Source organism: Apaloderma vittatum, unplaced genomic scaffold (assembly GCF_000703405.1).
Source record: "Apaloderma vittatum isolate BGI_N311 unplaced genomic scaffold, ASM70340v1 scaffold3121, whole genome shotgun sequence".
Taxonomy (NCBI): Eukaryota; Metazoa; Chordata; class Aves; order Trogoniformes; family Trogonidae; genus Apaloderma; species Apaloderma vittatum.
The window spans coordinates 45,017-65,688 of record NW_009698333.1 but is presented as its reverse complement, the minus strand read 5'-3'; the positions used below and the strand labels follow the sequence as shown (position 1 = coordinate 65,688).

At 39.1% G+C, this 20,672-nt stretch overlaps 1 protein-coding gene across 3 annotated transcripts in view; it reads left to right on the top strand.

Annotated features, from left to right (window-relative positions):
- PLCB4 (phospholipase C, beta 4) overlaps positions 1–20,672 on the top strand; it is a 90,050-nt gene that overhangs the window by 29,106 nt on the left and 40,272 nt on the right. For 2 of the 3 annotated variants that reach the window (XM_009877960.1, XM_009877962.1), the window contains exons 11-22: positions 1,440–1,650; positions 2,273–2,366; positions 3,655–3,734; positions 4,173–4,257; positions 6,806–6,896; positions 7,927–8,022; positions 9,974–10,074; positions 14,415–14,556; positions 15,192–15,276; positions 15,495–15,619; positions 17,684–17,735; positions 19,481–19,583. In XM_009877960.1, the coding sequence (XP_009876262.1) occupies positions 1,440–1,650; positions 2,273–2,366; positions 3,655–3,734; positions 4,173–4,257; positions 6,806–6,896; positions 7,927–8,022; positions 9,974–10,074; positions 14,415–14,556; positions 15,192–15,276; positions 15,495–15,619; positions 17,684–17,735; positions 19,481–19,583 (1,265 nt within the window). Of the gene's footprint in view, positions 1–1,439; positions 1,651–2,272; positions 2,367–3,654; positions 3,735–4,172; positions 4,258–6,805; positions 6,897–7,926; positions 8,023–9,973; positions 10,075–11,973; positions 12,010–14,414; positions 14,557–15,191; positions 15,277–15,494; positions 15,620–17,683; positions 17,736–19,480; positions 19,584–20,672 lie in introns of all 3 variants that reach the window. The other variant, XM_009877961.1, reaches the window with a different exon arrangement.

Here is a 20,672-nt window from a genome sequence, read left to right as displayed (position 1 = left end):
TACAACTTTGCTGTCGAGCAAAAATAATTAAGTTCAACACTTTTTTTTTTTGCTAAATTCCATAGTTTAATAACCAGGCTGATGCACAACAAGACAGCAGCAATAAGTAACTGATTCTTTCTCAGTTACATTCCAGTAACACAAAGAGTAAGTAAAGCTGTGACTTTTTTTCACTAGACGAGGCACTAGAAGTGTGTGTCATCTGAAATGTTGTGTGCTGCTTTTTTTAAGTTCTCAGAGATCAACAAAATTAAAACATTCTTAAAATTGAGAATTTAATTTTGCCCCCTTTTTTCCCCCTCTTGTTTCAACTCTCAGAATCAACTGAGAGGATTTGAGTAAGATGTTCCAGAACAGTTCACCTCTGGCTGACACCAAGCGCAGAAAATGTAAGCTCCGGGAGAGAACTTTCTGTGAAAGCTAGGAGCAGAATGAAAAGCAGGATTACTGGAGTTCCCTGTATAGGAGAAAAGTTGTCTTAAACAGAATTAAAATAGGACTGCTGCGACCTATGCCTTAATATAGCTGGGTGTGCATTCATGACTTTAGGGAAACCAATCTCCAAATTAGTGCCAGATAACCATTCCCTGCAGTGAGTCTCGGAGCAATCCTTTCTTCACTACCCCAGATCATTTTTCAGTCTCTTGGCTGCTTTAAAACCGATATTGCAGTACTGATTATTCTTACTTTGCTTTCACTAAAATTTATCCCTGGATTTGTGGTTTTCATACTTTATGAAACATGTAACAGCAGAGAAATAAGAGAAAGGCATTATGAATTCTGTCCTCTAAATTACTGTACGTCCCATGTTCACTGAAGAAAATGGCTTACTTTTCATTATAAAGGAATAAGCCTGTGTTTCAAACAGTAAACTTGAAAGTATCTTAGATTTTCCTAATGCTTCACAAATGAACACGTGCAAACATTTTCAGGTACACCTCCACTAGTTTTTGTAAGCAGAGAACAGTCCTTGCACATGCTGCAAGCTGATTAACAGTGGTGTAGCACAGCCAGGACAGGACTGAATATGAGCGAGGGGAGAATAGTACCATAGGAGACTGGTACATGCAACTCACAGGGGCCCAGAACCCCAAATTATTGGGAGTATTTTGAGGAGGTGTCACTACTAATTTGTCTTCCTCACATCCTTTTGATGCCTTAGGTCTACTAATGGTGAGTGGTGGATGTAGGATATTGAGCTGGGTTGGCACCTGATTTTTTTGGTTTGTTTTACTGTCTGGGAACACAGTGACAGATTTTGCACCAGGGACACAGTTGCTGGTCAGCTTGGAGCACTGAAAGGGGAGGGGTTCTGTTTGCTTGCAGAAGCCTGTGTGAGCATAGCTTTTGCGCTAGGGTTCCTGCTCTGTGAGACAGTTTGATTCCTGCCCGCTGTAAATTTCTTATGGTGAGTCACCATGCTTCCTTCTTCCTTCTAGGTGTCATATCAAGTGATGGGTTTTGCAGATATTTGATGTCAGATGAGAACGCTCCAGTTTTCCTAGACCGTTTGGAATTATATCAAGAAATGGACCATCCTTTGGCTCATTATTTCATCAGTTCCTCTCACAATACATATTTAACAGGCAGGCAGTTTGGTGGCAAATCTTCGGTGGAGATGTACAGACAAGTGCTTTTGGCTGGATGCAGGTTGGAAGCGGGAGATAACAGCCTTTAATATTTGTGAATCCAGTACTTTATATCCACATAACATACATTGGTGGTGATATATTGCATAATTGAATATATAAATATATTACTGTGGTAAATAAGAATATATATATTTAAGACACTTATTTTCTCACCAAAAAAAGTTGAAAGGCAGTGAAATGTAGAAATGGTGGTCAGGAGAGAGTTTGTGAGAAAGGTAACAGAAGTTCAATCTCAAAATGACAACTGAAGAATTTCAGAGGGCTTTCTGTTTTGCAATTAAGAAGTTTATATGCAAATGAGAATCAGTTTATGGTGTCCTGCTTAATTTCTTGACATACTGGAATGTGTCGCAATTAGCTGAGTAAGAGAAAAAATTAAGAGTCTTGCAGTACTAAGAACATTATTGTTGTTTATTGTTCACATACTATATTTGAGGTAGTTCAACCAAAGTTATAAAACCAGTCTGAAATTACACATGTGCATCTTAAAAGGCATTATGTAATGCTCAAAACTGCTTTGTAACTTATTGCTTTGAACATCGCTACTCAGAATGTGTCCCAGGTAGCTCACCTGTATTAAAACACTGAGGAAGCTGACATCGTTTTTCTTGGGGCTTTAGGTGTGTTGAGCTGGACTGTTGGGATGGCAAAGGTGAAGATCAAGAGCCAATAATAACACACGGCAAAGCAATGTGTACAGATATTCTTTTCAAGGTAAATGCCTGACCTCTACACCCAGCAGTAAGCTTTGGTAGAAGCCCACGACAAAAATCCATGCAGGGCACTCTCCCCTCCTCTGCACCAGACGCTGCTCCCCTCTGACAGACTGCACAGGAACCGTTTCTCGTCTCCAGATCTCAGGGCTCATTTCTGACCTGCATCACCCACCCTCTGTGTTACGTCTGCCTTTTCACAGAATCTGCAGGAAGCAGGTTTCCTTCTTTTTCCCTGTATTTTCACACCTTGTGGCTCTTTGTGCCACAGAATTAAGTATCTTCTCTGTTATAAATTGAGGGAATAAAACCCAGGAGCCAATTTAGAATTTAAGTGATTAATAAAATTTATTAAATTTAGCAAGCGGCTGAGTAAGCAAAACAGCGCTGGGCAGCGGGGAGCAGCTCTCACCAAGGAGTGCTCATACCACAGCTGCACCTGTATACCTTGGTTATATGCAAAGAAAGTTACATATTCATTAGATGCTTATAATATGCTCCTCCTCTTGACATCTGTGCAGTGCCTCCTGGTGGTCTTGGGCAGGGGTCTTCAGGGATAAAGGCCGTAGGTCTTCCTCACAATGAACTTTTACCTTGGTTCAAAAACTAGTTGCTCTCAGCACATTTCGTAAGATATCTGTGTCCTCGAATTCCACAGGGGCCTTTCATCACCAGATGGTCCTTGTTAGATACCTTTATCACTAGGTTCTTGTCAATTATTCTTGTTTTTATATACTCTTACAGTGAGTCCATCCTGCTAGTCTTTGTTCTTTGTGCAGCTGGTGCTAGACAGCTCCCCCTGTGTACAAGCCTGACCTTGGTGCTGGGGAAGACTATGTTTGCTTAACAGGATATTGTAGCCTAAACAACTTCATTTCTAGCACAGCATAAAATTTGATTAACGAATTCTATATGCCTTCTATTACATTCTCCATTGGCTGAGAAGTTCCTTAGCTGTGGAAAAAGCCTGAAGATGAGGGAGTTACTCTGGGAGTAGAAAATCTCCCTGGCAGGAGAAAGTGCCCGGAACTCTGGGGTTAGCACTGAGAGGTTCTTGCAGAAGCTGCCATCGCTGCTGCTGGTGCATGAGGCACCTGTTTGGCGCTGAGTCCAGGCTGTTGCAGGGGAAGAGGGAAGAATGAGCATACAGTTTGTTCTAGTTCTGGCTTCATTTGGCACATTGAGACTCAGTACTGTGTTTCTCAGGGTGGAGAACAAAAAAAAATAAATCTTTCATTACAATGTAATTAGATCTGTTCTAATTTGAATCTTATTGTTGCATTTTCTAGGATGTAATTCAAGCTATTAAGGAAACAGCATTTGTTACATCAGAGTACCCTGTCATTCTTTCATTTGAAAATCACTGCAGGTATATAATACCCATTTATTTATTTTATGTTTTTTTAATGCAATATATGAGAGAAGGTGTTACAGCTCAAAAATACTGTAATTTGGGTGTGCCTGTAAACTATGTACAGATATGCAGGTATACTGAATGTCACTTGGAAGAGACTGTACTTTAATAGTCAAACTTTAGGTTAATAATGGTAATATTTTTATCTGTGGTAAAGCTGTGAAATATATTTGGATGTTCAGTAGCTGTGTTGGTCTTATTAAATTCATCTATGTCAGGTAATAGACTTTTATTGGCAGCATAATTACAGTAAAATAATACTTCTCAGTTGAGAGAAAGTGGGAAGTATGTAATTTGTGATGTCTATCTACATTACTTAGTATTATTCTCTTTTGCTGAGTAATAGAGATTTCTTTTTTATATTTAGAAATTAACTAATGTCATCTTTTCCAGCAAATATCAACAGTACAAGATGTCAAAATACTGTGAAGATCTTTTTGGAGATCTCCTGTTGAAGCAGCCTCTAGAAACACATCCAGTATGATATATTCTTACAGTCTTTTTATTTACTTATTTTTGTTAGCTGTATTTAAAAAGAGGTGATAAACTAGGATCATATCACCTATAGTGCTGTTCACTGCCAGTCCCGTGCTTTCAAAAGTTACTATTGATTTTGGGGGTCTGTACTTTCTGGTACAAACTTTGTCCTTATCTGATTTGTTTAATCTCTTCTGTACAGGGCTCTGGCGAGCAGCCTGGGGAAATCCATCCCCTTGATGTGTGACGTAATATCAGCACCTACATAAAATATGCCACATACATTGTATTTGCAGGTCATGCGTAACTCTGAAGTTGCCAGGCACTGCTGAAAACAATTAATTGTAACTTGCATGATCTCAACTGAGGAAACCTATCTACTGCACTTTGCATGCCTCATTCTCCAGACCAGGTCCTGCAGTCTAGGTGGCCCCCACTACTGTATTAAGAATTAAATTAAACACAAAGAGTTCCCTGCAGTCTCATTTGGACTATCAAGTGCACTGTTATCTGCATGCACTTCACTCTCCTGCATGGCAGGAGGTAACATCAGACACTCCTTCACAAACACAGCATTTATAGTAACTTGTTACCCAGTGTTTAAAGCTACTCCTCAGGGCTTTCCTTACTCTCCTCAGCAACATGTTCACTGTCTGCCAGCAGCCACCGCCCAAAACCTGCAAGATGCTCTTTAGTCCCTAGGGGACCCCTGCAAAGAGGACTCTGCCTTACCTTTCAGCTCCTGTCCATGTGACCCCAGCAAAGGCGAGGCTCCTGGCATTATTGTCTCTAGAGCTGTCCTTTCTTGGCTTTCCTTGCATGTTGCAGGGACAGCAGTGCACAAGGCTTGGTGAATATCAGGCTTTTGCCCTGAAAAGTGCATCCCTGTAATGCATGTAGCATCTTGCTGCATTTCTCAAATAACAACTTCAGCAACTTTCAGGGAAGCCTAAAATAGAGCTGGCCAAAAGCTGCCTAGCTGCTACCTCAGGGCTCAGTATTCAGCCTCAGCTGCCTGTACTCTGCAGCACTACTGAGCCTTCTGCATTTTGTGTCCCTTCCTTCTTATGGGTGAATTCAGTCCCCAGCTGCTCACAAGGCAAATGTAGAGATGGCAGGAGGAGCTTGAAATGGGCATTTTACAAGTGCTTGGTGTCAGGTACCTCGATTATTTGGTTGAGAAGGGCAGACTTGAGAGCGGCATGGCACTGGCTGAAGCAGACTTGATTTGAAGTAAAAGCAAATATTTGTCCAACTGGGTATCCAGCTATACTCTTCCTTTTGGGGATACAGGCTGGCGTTCTGGAAACCTCGAGATAAATGAGCTCTGCGGCACTGACATCTAGTGGAACTACAGCCCAGGTGCTCGCAGGAACAATTGAGTTTTCATCCAACATGCTGAAACTCCCATAACTGAGCTAGACTGATGGTTGTGGAAAGCCATTATCCTCCTGCAAGGGGATTTGCATCTGTTCTTGTGGGGTTAGGTTGATTTGGTTTAGGGGGGGTTTTGTGTTTGGTGTGTTTGTTGGTTTTTTTCTGGGTTATTATTTGTTATCTCTGCTGCTTTTATTTGGTTTCAAGTCGTGGTGCTTTGTTCTTTCATTTCTTCATCTAGAATGCTGCTTCTACATAGCTCTGAGTTGGATTTAAGGCTGAGAATACATAAATGTTTCTTCTAAGAGCTTTTAACTAGTCCTGGAAATGTCTTCCAACCCTCTGTCACTTAGGGTTCCCTGGAAACCACAGTCCATTATACCAGCAACTTTTTGCCTAATATTCTTAGCAAGCCTGAGGTGGAGAGGGAGCTTATTACCATACCCATATCTCTGGTTATTAGCCTCAGTGATGTGATGGGGCTTAAACTGGAGGATTTTGTACTTTTTCTCAGTATTTTTTCTTCTTTCTCAAACTGTAGCACACCTTTTAGTAGTACTTCTTAGCATATATGAAACTTGCCGTTTGTGTTTCACAAATACTGAAGATGTGACCCTGTAGCCCTTCGGGCAAAAATAGTTCTCATTAGCTAGCTAAGGACTGAGTAGTTTTCCATTCACCCTTGATGGCCCATTTTTACTCCGTAAGTATGTGTGGGCTGCCTTACTGCCATTATTACAGCTTGAAGGGAGCATAAAAGGTGACTTATTTAATGATCAAATGATAGTGGGCTAAACTGTGACTTGGACTGTGTGTGAACCACAGAGAGAGAGGGAGATTAGGGAGTTCTGATGAAAAGTTGCAGGTCACATCCGTGCCCACCACTAAGCAGGAGAGAGGGGGAGATATTTTGACCAGTGCAGCTGAGGATGACGCAGGCTGGAGACAAATGTGCTAGCTTCAGCCGTCAGTATTTAACTGAGCAAAGCTTTCCCATGGGATAGGGAAGAGACAGAGGAGACAGTATAACTGCAGTTGCACTACCTCTCAGGTTTGTGCCTGAGGTGGCACTACTTGTTCACTGCCCCTTACCATTGCTGTCAAAATCACAAACAGGGATACAGAGAGGTTGAATAGCTGTTATTAAGCCTTTTTTTAAAATTATTTTACAGCTTGATCCAGGTAAAGCCTTACCTTCTCCTAATGACCTCAAAAGAAAGATTCTTATAAAGAATAAAAGACTGAAACCTGAAGTAGAAAAAAGTAAGTAAATCTCGTCAAGTATTAAATTAAATAAAAGTCTAGGTAGATAGAAATAGACTTTGTTACTATCTGAATTGCTTGTACTTTAGTGTTGGAAGAATATGATCTATGTGTAAATGACACTTTATTTGCCCTTGTGTTTGATACAAGTGCCAGAGTCTAGGCCTTGATATCTGCGTGTAGCACAGGCATAGATTGACACAGAAATGTAATGCTGGGACTTTTATCTGATTGCTGGTTGAGCTAAAACAGAATGCAGATGGAATCTCTTGTAGATCCATCCTGCGCTGGTATTTTTGCATTGCTGTGGCGTGTAGCACAGGCATAGATTGACACAGAAAGGTAATGCTGGGACTTTTATCTGATTGCTGATTGAGCTAAAACAGAATGCAGATAGAATCTCTTGTAGATCCATCCTGCACTGGTATTTTGCATTGCTGTGTTTTTTTCCAGGATAAGCATAAAATGAAATGGAATTTTAAATTGCTCTTCTTACTATTGTTGCCAGTTCTGATATTTATCTTCTTTCAGTGATAGTAATAATACTGCTATATTAGTTTCCAGTATACCTGTAAGAAGAAACGCTGGTCCTTCTCCATTCCAAGATAAGCATGCAGACCTTCCGCTGACTTCAGTCAAATATGATCATGTTCACGCTAACTAAAATGCACATGGGAACACAACTGAAAATCCAAGCAGTTTGCCTTTATTTGCATACCTCAAGCACCAAAGAGATAGCTGGCTGTTTCTTCTTGGAAGAAGTAATATGCTTCCTCCCAAGGATCTTTGAAGTCTATGAAAATATTTTTCTTAACTTCAGCAAGCTTCAGATACAGTCCTTACTGACCCCTTTTCAGATCTAACAGCAGTGTCTAATGATGCTCTCACTGTGTAAAATTTTATTACTAACTGAAAACTTAAAGAATCCATTAAATAAAAGCAACACTCGGGATCAGAGAATCATTGTATTTCTTTGTGCTACAAACTGTTTGTGTCATGACTAATTCATTTTTATTTTTCTTATTAACAGAACAGCTTGATGCTCTGAAAAAGATGATGGAGGCTGGGGAAACCGCTGCTCCTGTAAATATCCTAGAGGATGATAACGAAGAAGAAATAGAAAGTGGTGAGGATTTCATAGAGAAGGGCTCTCAGACATTGCCTGTGGTAAATCAGTAGGCTGGCACGAGCAGCTAGTGTACTTGTTACACATATGCCTACGGGCTGTGGCAACAGCAGTAAGTCTGGACTCAGTGCAAGACCATTTATACAGACCTCTAGCCTCACCGTCTCATCTCACATATATACCACAGCTACTCCTGGCTCTGCAGCAGGCTGTGGTAGTAATGTGAGCTCAGTTAATGGTACTAGTGGTAATTTTAACTTCCATTTACTGTTCAGAAGTCATTGGAACATCAACCAAGTCAGATTTTCACTATGTGAATATATGTATGTGTGAGACTGGCAAGCTGTGATCTTTGCTTTGAAAACAGATTTTGTCACTATTTTTAATACTCATGTCAACATCACATTGGATTACTGCATTCTAGTTTATAAGGATAAAATGAGGGATAGGATTTTTCTTGCCAAGCTTCAGATATCTTCAGTATAAACATCTAGATCTGAGCCAGTGATGTGGAAAGTGTTTATGGACGACAGAGAAAAATAGACCAATCTAGGGTGTGATTCACCTTCTTTATTTTAAATGTCCACCTCCAGAAGAGGTAAATCATGCATTGCCTGCAAGTGTCTAATCTGAACCAAGGTGTTGGCCTGTGACCCATGTCATACTGAATGTCCCACGCTTGGTCCTCTCCCTGATTTTTCTATTTATTTTTATTAGTTTTACTAGCAGGGAGCCACTGTTGTTGCAGTCGGTAGAGGTCCTCATGAAAGATATTCTTTGTGATCCAGATCTTGGTATCTGTCCTTGCAATGCTGAAAAAGAATGAATCATAGAATCCTAGACTGGCCTAGGCTGGAAGGGACCTTAGAGATCATCTAGTCCAACCTCCCTGTCATGGACAGGGACGCCTCTCAACTAGATCAGGCCACTCAAGGCTCCGTCCAACCTGGCCTTGAAAACCTCCAGGGAGGGGGCAGCCACAACATCTCTGGGCAATTTATTCCAAAGTCTTGCCGCCCTCGTACTGAAGAATTTCTTCCTAAGATCCAATCTAAATCTGTTCTCCTTCAACTTAAACCCATTTCCCCTTGTCCTATCGCTGGATAGTCTTGTAAGAAGTCCCTCCCCAGCCTTCCTGTAGGTTCCCTTCAGGTATTGGAAGGCAACTATTAGGTCCCCCCGAAGTCTTCTCTTTTCCAGACTGAACAGTCTCAGCTCCTGCAGCCTGTCCTCGTAGCAGAGGTGCTCCAGCAGTACAACAGTTTTTTGAAAAGGCCTCTCTGTATCTTTTTTCAGGTGATCAAGGAGCATGGAGGAGTTTGTGTTGTTTTACAGGCTGATTTCAGTGGAATGCTTGTTTCTAATAATGTTCTTAGAGTACCATGTAATTAATTATGTGCTAGACCACCAAGAGGCTCAAATAAGCATTTTCTAAAATTATTAAATCCCATACGAATAATGTGATTAATGGCTTTATGTTTGTAAGAGTCCTTTGTAGCTTCTTTGAGTACACTAGGTTCTAATGGAAAATCATGTTAAAAGCAAGTGAAAATTATTCCCTATAGTAGGGGCACATAAGGAGGCTCTAACAATGCATGAGAAGCCTGGACACGAGCAACTTTTTACATCTTTATTTAAAGAACTCTGTCTTCATTTCTTGTTATTTCCCCGAGCCTATGGGATATTTTTACACTTTCACTAAGCAAATTACCGATTCCTTCAAAAATACAAAAATACAGTAAATAAAATTTCTCTTACTGACGGTGTCAGAGCTGTAAGAATCTCGGGCCTTAGCTGCAACTTTACTACTAATGCTTCAAAATCTAATGCCCTGAATTTTGTTTTTAAAAAAATGCCAAACCTGTGTATTCAACTGTCTTTTGTTTCATGTCTCTCACAAAACCAGCAGCTTCAGTGTTTTTTGCACTGATCCTTTTTATTTTCTGTGCAGCTGACCAGGAAGAAGAAGCGCATCCAGAGTACAAATTTGGAAGTGACCTTACTGTAGATGATTACAGCCAAAAAGAAGCTGTTGCCATCAGTGTCAAAAAGGTGGGATTGCTTCTTACATGTATTTCTTTTGGAAGCTTTCTGTGGAGTTGGGTATGAAATAAACCTGCTTTTGTGGAAGCATCACAGCACACGTTGTCAGAAGAGTCAAACTCAAGATCTTCACCAGATTCCTAACCTCTAGGGTTATGAAAAGGCAAACTGTTGTAGCTTAAAATACTCTGCTTGTGCAGATCAAATCCTCTGAGAAAACAGAATCAGTATGTAGTGAAACAGTATACAAGTGGAGTATTAGATGAAAAATACTAAGGAGAGGTAGCAAGCAGTTTCCTGCTTCTGCCTCTGATATTTTACTTTGCATCTTGGTTGCAGAGCTGTAATATGAGGTGGTTTGGTTGGATTTTTTTAAGACTACATCCTGTTTCTTCATTACAGGGATTCTCTGGGTCTTTTTTTGTTGTAAACTCCTAGGGTAGATTATCCCTTCCACCTACAACAGTGAAGACAAAGTAGGATGCTCGTTACCCAGTGGGGTGGGGTCGCAGTGGGGCTACAAAATCGTAGAATCATTAAGGTTGGAGAAGACCTCTGAGATCATCAAGTCCAACCATCAACTCAACACTGCCATGACCACTAAATTATGTTGTGAAGTGCCACGTCTATATATTTTTTGAACACCTCCAGGGGTGGTGACTCCACCACTATCCTGAGCAGCCTGTTCCAATGCTTCACCACTCTTTCAATGAAGAAATTTTTTCCTAATATCCAATCTAAACCTCTCCTGGTGCAACTTAAGCCCATTTTGTCTCATCCCAGGTAGTCCTAACAGAGTGACAGCTGGCATACAGAGTAAGAGTCCCTGTCATTCCTGATTCAGTACAGTTTATCAGTCTGTGCTCAGTAACTTGAATATCACTTGACATTAATTAGATACAGAATATGGGAATTCAGAATTAAACCTCTCTGTCACTGAAGGCCTTACTGTTGCTTGCTACAGAGTGAATGCTAAGGTACCTTATCAGATCATGCTTCTCTGTCTCGGAAGTGTTTTGGCCACTTCCTTCCTGCCTGGCTTCCTTTGGATCTTAGACCAGATAGAAGTGCAAGTACGGAAAATCTTTCCTAGCAGAGATTGCCCTTGGCAGTATGTCTACAGCAGTAGCATGGGGATGTCAGACCTGCCACCTTGGTATCTCTTCAAGTCAACATCTTTGCTTCTTTATGAATTCTCCCACTGATGTATCATTTGCCTTTTTTTACTCTAGGGCTGGTTTCACTTACTAACTACATGAGTTTTGGGGGGTTTGAACTTTTTTGTTGGTTTTGGGGTGTTTTTTCATGTTAGTCACTCATCGTCAGCATATGGCCATCTGCTTCTTTGCTCATCAGTGACTTCTTCATTCTGTAGGAACGTGCGTCCAGTGCCAAGTCAACATTTATCTGTCTGAGATTCTCGGTAGTAGCGGATTGGGATTGAAGACACAGCAGACTGTCCTATTGCATGTAACATCCGGAGATAGGCCTTTTCCAAATATGGATGCTTAAAGCACAGCTTACAGCAGTCTTAACCCTTAAGATTTCAGAGCCTGAGCAGTCTGAATATCTAGTTCACATGATCTTTTTGTATTGCCTGGGTGTGTCATTCTTTCATTCTCTGAAATTTCTGTCCCCAACATCTAATGATAGCACTGGTTTGAGCTTAACTGTCTGGCATCCTCCCTGCTATTCCCATTGCTAGCCAGCTGTTGAGTTTCATATCTTGTGTACCCAAACTGGAAAGAAACTGCAAATCTGACCAAGTGTATGGAACCACACAGGAAGATGGAAAACAGTGTACTTTTTGCTAAATGCGTTAACTTTTTGAGAATTTTTTTTTCCTTTGTTGTGAGTGTTTCCTATTGCTTTTTCTTTGGGTAATGTATATATATTTTTTTCCCATAGGCTGTTGAAGATTCTGAGCAAGAAAACAATAAAAAGGTGACACATAGGATGTTACGTAGTTTATATTATTACTTTACATTTAACATACATTTTACTTACCATACATTCTTAGTGGTTTAACAATTCTCAGTTTCACTCCACCTACAGAGTATTTCCAAAAGTGACTCTGCCTCGTTTTGTCCCCTAGGGTTTATTCTACTGTACTTTTATCCTGAGGTTAGAGCTGTCAGAAAATTTGAGGACAGACAGGAGTGCATGACTTTTGCCTGCTTAGAAGTGTCTGATCTCAGTCTCAAATGTCATGCTCTGGGATACAGCAGTTCTTTGAATGGTGTTGAGATATATCACCCCTGCTTCTTTTTTTTCCCTCTTGCCTTACCCTGACTGCACTTTGCTTTCCTCTCTCTTTTTCTTCCCTTTGCTTTCCCTTTGGACTTCCACATTTTAGCTTCTCCCAGGAATCCCTTCTGTAAGACTTTTCCCACCTCCTTCCACTCTCCTCCTCCTCCTCTTCTCTCATTTAAGCCTTTCCTATTCCTAACCACACTTTGTTTCAGTCTGTATTGTTTTCTAAGTGAGTTCTGCCTCTTTTCTAGAGGAGTAGGCAGGTGTAAATAACATAGAGAACACCTTTCCCACATTGTTTTCTCTAGCCCCCAAAAGGATTGTGTGCTGTTGTAACCATTCCGTAGGCTTTCAGAAGCATTCCGTCCTTGCCCCTTTCTAATTCATCAGGTTGTGAACACTGCTGAGAGTACAGCCCATTTACTCTAAAAATTATGGATCTGCACATAAATCAGGTAAAATCAATGACCAGCAGATTCTCTTTAGAACTTTGTCATAAAGCCAGTGTGGCAATAATGCAGTCATACAGCTCTAGTCTGCAGAGTCCTGTTGCCTTGGTACTAAGGCGTGGATAATCCCCTTTGACTTCCTTTTCACTGTGATTCGTTACTTACACATTTCTGGATCAAGATAGTAAAACATGATTAGCAATTATGAGCAGTCAGCAAAGGGGTCCATTGAAGGAGCCTGTTTTTTGAGAAAATGGGTGATTAGTTCCTCCTGACTTACTGGCCCTCCAAAAATGAAGACACTGAAGAGGACTAGTTCCTTTGAAGAAATTTGACCTTAACTTGTTCTAAACTCTATTGACAATATTAACCTAGTAACAAAAAGATACCTGTATTCTACTAATAAAGGGATGTACTGCTTGGCAAGTTTAGGGAACCCTCAGTATGTGGATTCCTGAAAAGCAGCTGGATTGAGCGCTTTTAATCAGCGTTAAAACATGATATCAGTTTGATTTCTTGGGCCATTCAAAGTTTAGTTCAGTCTAAAATATACATAAAGCAACACCTGGACTCATTCTGATAACTCAGCTATTGTATGCAGTCAGAAAATGACATTCCTTGTGACTATAATTGTCTTAAGGCGTAAATTGTTTCACTTCACATGGAATTCATTTTTTGAAATGAACTTTCTGACCAACACAGGTTGCATTCTGAAAATAAAAAGCTGTACTATAAGAATTTTTTAATATACTTCCTTGCAGAAGTTCACTATCAGGCTACAGTAGATTAGATTTTTGATGACTGTTTTGCTGGTAGGAGAACAAGTGAAAATGTTTTTGGGGAAAATACCGTGAACAGTAAGTCTTGTGGAGTTTGCTTAGTTTTACAGAGATCTTTCTTTTTCTTTCCTATCTTTTGGTGAAAAGAATGTGTTTCAAACCGATTTATGGAAAACAAAAAGCTGGACGAGTGGATCCAACGAGAAGCACTTCCTGTTGTGGGTTTCTAGCAGATGAAATACTTGTAGAAGACTTGAAATTCTGTTAAAAGTGTAGCGCGTCTTTATGTGAATGATGGATTCAGGTTTTTGTCAGTTTAAATGGCTGGGGATACGAGTTAGATGTTTTGTCTCTTTGGTCTTGTGACATCTGTTTGTTAAATGAAGATTGTAATCCCTATATTTTGGTCTGCTTTTACTGGTAAAGATTAGCAGTTGAACCTATCTGTGTTCTGATCCTGAGAAAGTTCTACTTGGTACCCCACCACAGATGCTATCAGAAAATGTATATTATCACAATTCTTAGGAATTTGTTTGACAGATCATTATCTCCCACCATTGCTTGCTCTGTTGTAATATTTATCTTTTATCCCAAAGTTATCCTACTAACATCATGTAATATTTATGCGCTGCTTAGGAGTTTCTCTGTCATCAGTCTTCTTGCATGCATCCTCTAACATTGAGATTATTTGGTGCGTATATTAGTAAAAAGATAAATCTTAATTTGTGTCATTAAATTTCCACTTGTATTAATTCACACTTTCTTTAGCTTTCTGCAGATTTGGGTATATTTTTGTATCACATTTGAAAATTCCAAGAATAGTGTTTGCACACATAAATAGTGATTATTCTTTTTAATGTGCTTTCAGGGTTTAGTAACTGTTGAAGATGAACAAGCGTGGATGGCATCTTACAAATATGTAGGTGCCACAACCAATATACATCCATATTTATCAACAATGGTCAACTATGCTCAACCTGTAAAATTTCAAGGTTTCGATGTAGCAGAAGGTAACATAAAAGGTTGAATGAAATAAAAGTATTTGTCTGCTTAGTCTAGGTAGTATTTTAATTCTCTACATTTCCTGAGTATAGAAATGGCAGAAGACTTGGTATAGTTTAACGGCGATCATCACTGTATTTTTAGATCTCTCTTGAATGCAAAGTTAACATGTTATTCCACCGGTCATCCACATGGAGTCACTAAATTACTGGGAGAGTATGAAGCCGTTGAGGTTGATTATATTCTGTAGGCTTTTCCAGCTAAACTGCTTTCTTTAGTTCAGCTTTCTGTGAAGTGAGGTGAGCGTGACTGTCACAGTGGTCAGCAGTTAGTTGATGCTCTCGTACTGCGCTAGGCCATTTATCATGTTGTTTCACCTTATCTAGCCATGCAACACAGGCTCTGAATGACAATTTTGTCCTAAACGTGGAACAAAAGTTTTGCTTTTTTCTTTCAATTCCTGGGAGATCAGCATGTCAAATATTAAGAAATTTTATCTTCAGTATAATTTGTTTAGAAGAGTGACAGATCATAGGGAAAAGACCAGAATTTGCTGTATCCTGCTATTTTGTGGGGTGCACGATTTTCAATTATGATTTGTCATTGCAAAGGCATTTTAAAATGTATTGTCTTTTCTTTCTAGAACGCAATATTCATCATAATATGTCCTCTTTCAATGAATCAGTTGGACTAGGGTATTTGAAGACCCATGCCATTGAGTTTGTGAAGTATCCTTTCACCTCCTTATACCACTTCTCTATTCCAATGCTACAAATAAATGAGTGTACCTTTCTAATGGACAGTGTTCCACATCTGTAAAAGAAAAGGAGAAGTAGCTCATAGGATGAGAAGCAGTAAAATTGATACAAGAAATATTGAAAATACCAGGATATGACCATATATTCCTATGATGTTTTTATTTCATTTTCCTTGATGAATTCTACAGTTATAATAAACGACAAATGAGTCGGATATACCCAAAGGGAGGCCGAGTGGATTCCAGTAATTACATGCCTCAAATTTTCTGGAACGCTGGCTGCCAGATGGTCTCACTGAACTATCAGACCCCAGGTAGGCAGCAACGACCAGTGAACCTCAATCCTAAAGAATGGCTTGGGCAGTAACTCTCAAACAGATGCCATGGATTTGCTTCTGGCATTTTTGGAGGAAGCAGACATATGGCTAAATAACACAGTGCGGTGGAACTATGGAAGCGTAAGACAAGGAGCAATAAAAAAGCCATACATAAAAGGAAAATTCAGTCCCCTTTCATGAAGATATAATACTGTATCTTCTCACATCAATGTTTTATTACTGTAAAAAGTATTAATTACAGGAAAATGACTGTTTTCACAAAACACAGCTTTGGCACAGTTGGGTGCGTGTCTACAAAGTAAAGACGAAGGAGCGTACGAATTAAGATGGTAAAAACTAATGACTGTGTGCCAAATGCATTTGGACCAGTTATTGTGAAGTGTAGGTCGTGTTCAGCATCAGGGAATGGGGTCTGAGATCCCAGCTGAGAAAATGATGCCAGAGAAGGTCAGTGTCTCTCCACAGCGTAAACTGCGAGGAGATGTGTTGTTCCTGTTCAGGGAAGGTATGAGTGTAACAAAAGGATGGGTTTTTTGCTGTTTTGCAGGTTTGGGTAATTTGATTGTTTTGGTTTTTTAAATTAATCTAGGAACGTCTTCAATCATACATGTAACAGACTGGTGGTTTCTTTTTCATTTTTCCTCTATCTGTGATAGTACTTTTATGTTTGATTTGTGGGTGGGTTTGTTTGTTTGTTTGGTGCTGGTCTTTTGTTGTTGTTTGTGTTGTTGTTTTGTTTTTTGGGGGTGTTTTTCATGGATTTTTTTCCCTCTCCCCCTTGAACGGTGTCTTTGGTGCTACAGACACTGCTGATGATCATACCCTGAGTTCTGTCCTGCAAAGCTTTCCCCTGATTTCGCTTGCTGGGGAAGCAAGAGAAGACTGACCAGGGATACAGTGCTTATAAAGCACTCCGTGGTACACGACGTGGAGGTTGGGGCAGATGTGCAAGCTGCACTCTGCTCCCAACTCTGCCTCTCCCCACCGCATGTCATTCTCAACCCCTTTGTACTGCAAAATGGGATTAGTAATTGTAAAATTGGAAGTGAGCAAATTTCCTGTATTAGTCCTTTATGATCCAGCTGTGCTGTTGGGCTGAAGAATAATTAAGGAAATGCAAGTTAAGGCTGCCCAGTAAAGTGAATAATAACTGACATGAGCGTATGAGAATCGTGTATTTTGTGTGACGGAGAACATGCAGAAAAGAATATTTTCCCTTTTGAAGGTAGAGTCTGTTGGGCGAGAGAATACCTGTGTTACTGCTAAACAAAGATATTATATTCTAGTACAATCGGAAAACTGTAGAAAAACATTTTAATTTGCATGAGCTTTGGGAGACTTTATTGTTAGGAGTTTGTCTTTATAAACAAGTGCTGTAACAATGCATTGAATAAAACTCAGATGCTTTAAATATTGAAATTGAGCAGTGCTGCAGTGATCTTTGTGGTTTCTTTTTGTGGTTTTTATTCAATTAATCCCGCAGGAAACGGATGTGATACTCATCACACCTTCTTTGAGACATCTGGATAGAGACCATCATAGTTAGTTGTCCGTGGTCATTGTAGAGCAATACGTACTTCTGGGATGTCTCAGCTCAGATATTTTTAATATGTCTGCCTTAGCCTGAGGTTAACTGCACTGTTGAAGTGCTTGCATCTCTACGTTATTCAAAGTGGTTCTAGATCACTAGCAGAAATGGAGACATCTGTACTGTAGATACTGAAAGTCAGATGGTTGGAGTCCCAACCCAGGCACTTAATGCAGCCACGGTCTGATGGTTTTCTGCCTGCCGGGTGTGTCTGAATTCACGGAGAGACAGCCTAGACTTCAGCTGAGTTGATAAAGCTGTTACTACTGTGAAGAAATTTGAAGTTTTCTTATTGCTTCCTTTTAAATCTTACGTATGTGTCGTTTATGTGTATTAAATTTATTTTGTATTTAAACTGGTTATTCTGGACAAACAGTCTTATTTGCTAAAAATAATTGTTCGTGATCTGCACTTTAAGAGGGAAAGATAGTGACTTTTTTCTTTCTTGACAGATTTAGCAATGCAGCTGAATCAAGGAAAATTTGAATATAATGGATCATGTGGGTGAGTGATACGATTTAAGCTGTTCTCAGTGTGTATCAGAAGCCTTTACTATGGTTTTAATAAGATTTTGTCACTGTTGTGTTACAAAAGAAAAATAGAATGTGAGGTGAAGAGTAGAAATGAGCAGAATTCAGAGAGGATTATCCCCTGCAAGGAGGTACTCTGAATTTGATTTTTAATTATGCCTAGCTTTTAGAGATGAGATAAAAGAGACTTTGTGTGCAAATTATGAAGATCATGAGTACCATACACAGTTATTTAAATATGTCTTCAGTTTCTGTTCTCAATCTTTCTTTGAAGATATGCCTCAGAATGACGATTCATTGCACGGTTCACAGAATTGCAAAATTTACTTGGACAGGTTGAGTCTTAATAAATACGGAACATTATTTTAATCTGTGTACTTTAGTTGGAGAGCGAATTTCACAGAGCATACTGAAGCGTTTCATCTCTCTGAGTTCTTGCTCATGACTTTTGCATGAAAAAGGATGCTCAAGTGATGTTGGTAGATTTTTCTCAAATGTTGTGCTTATACCTTAATAGAATGGGTTGGTCATTAACATCAAAAGAAAGGAGAAGTTTGATGAATTATAGAAAACGGCAGTCCAGAAACACATTAAAATCTTCAAACTCATCTGGAGAAGAAACAACTTTTCTACTAATGCAAGTCTTATAGTAAGATTTGCGTTGACTCTTACTGTAAGACTTGCCTATAACCTAACGTTAAATTAATACAATATTATAAAATCACATATTTACAATGTAAAAAAAAATGATGAATATTACTTTCTAAACAAAAACCACATTATGAAAAAAATAGGAGAAAGCATTGACATTCTTTCCATTGGAATTTTTGTAGTATTTTTAAATTATTTCTGAACTCTACCTAGGTCTTTATAACATCATGTACCAGTGATTCACTAGAGAGACTAAGAGTGGATACAAAAATATTATTCTAGCAGCTGTTGTTTGTAAAGGCTGCAGAATTAGCAAGATAACTCCAGTTACGTGTTTTCTTCCACTGGTGGAAGAGAACCCCTGTCACGCGTAGTACGGCAGTTCTGTGATCAACTGCTGGTTCATTTTGATGGCAGAATCCTTGTGTTTTGATTCGTCAGAGCACGTATCAGCTTCATTGATATGCTGATCCAGCGTATAGTCCTCAGGGATGTATTGTAAGTGTTATTATGGTGGTACCTTACTTGCTGTTATAATTAACAATCTGACAGCACTGATACTATCAGCTGTTTTCCCCCAAGGTTTTCTAACGGAGATAAAAAAATTAGCTTCAGGCTGAAATTTGTTGTCTAAGTCTTAACTCTTAAAATTGAATAAGCCCTCTGTATTTTTCCGAAGTGTTAAGAACAAGTTAAAGAATTAAAACAGATGAGAGCATGTACTTTTTGTTATGTGATGACTCGCTATATTTTTGAAATATGTTATTAAGTTATTTTGAAATGTCCTCGATTATATTACATTTATTTTCATCTTGAGCTCTTGGATTGATTTCATATCTCATTAGCTGGTAATTCAAAATAAAAATTAATATTTATCTGTATACTAGCCAACCATAGTATTTCCTTTTACTTCCTCACATGCAGCTAGAATGATAGTCTGTATTTTCCAGAGCTGTGGAAGATTTCATCATTTAAAGATAGAACATCCATTTTAATTGTATTTAATTCAGATTTAATTTCCACATAAGAATGATTTTCTTTTCTTTTTTTTTTTTTAAATGAAATAAGGTATCTACTTAAACCAGATTTCATGCGGCGACCAGATCGAACATTTGACCCTTTCTCTGAAACTCCTGTAGATGGTGTAATTGCTGCAACATGTTCTGTACAGGTAAAACAGCAACAGACAAACTTCTGTCATCTTGTCACATGCAAGGTCACTTTCAAATGTCAATAGAACTGGGATATCTACAACAGACGAATTTGGATTTCATCAATTTTTTTTTTCTTATTGATGGCTACATCTATGTTCACTTGAACTGAGTGGAACGTAATAGAATTCAAAATGACTTGTTATTACACATTATCACTGAATTTTAAACTTCCTTATGCTCTTTGTTGAATTATGTCGACTCTCACAAGTTAATAAATTGAAGTTCGTTTCTGCGAACAATATGAAATTATACAAACATCGCTTGTCACCATGGAACAGGAAGGAATATGAGCACACGTGGACAGGCTATTTTCAAAATAAGGAGAGAAAACTCGTTCTTGTGACAGAGGTCCTTTATCTGTCAGTGACAAAGTCCATAAACTTCTGCCGTAGTTCTAAAGCATGGTTAGGTATCGTGCTTTGGAAGAAGGGTAACAATTTGCAAAGAGGCTAACAATTGCAAAATGTGTTTCGTGACTTGACGCGCTCCTCTCTCTGCTCGAATACCTGATGTGCAGCTTAACAAAAGACGAGCTTTCAGCTATCACTTTCCACGTGCAGCATGGAAATTCCAAACTCAGTCTGACCAAGAGTTCATTGTACATTCTAGACATTTGCACCTCTAAAAGAACAAAAACTTCTTACTAATGTTTTTCTTTAATGTTAATGATAGTACAATCCATGCAAGAAGGAAGTGGGGTCTGGTGGTGACAAGATAAATGCAAAGTATCACTAGAGATAGCTCTTAAGATAATGTTTTTTGTTCCTCTTCTATGACTAAAACTTGTGTAAAATTCCATGTAAATGTTGTTAGAAGAGAGTTGAGTGGACTGAAGCCAGTTGATCCCTCAGCCACATAAGTTTTTAGATTTGTTATCCATCCAGAGTGTTCCCTGGAAGAATGTTAGATCATGAAAATGACTTGAAATGGGCTTAAGTCTGTGAAATCGCATTTCAGGTGGTTTTTTTCTTCCCTTGTTGATCACATTAGTGAATTAGCTGAATTTTTAAGTAGTAGATCATCTTGACGAAATAAAAAATTTCCCT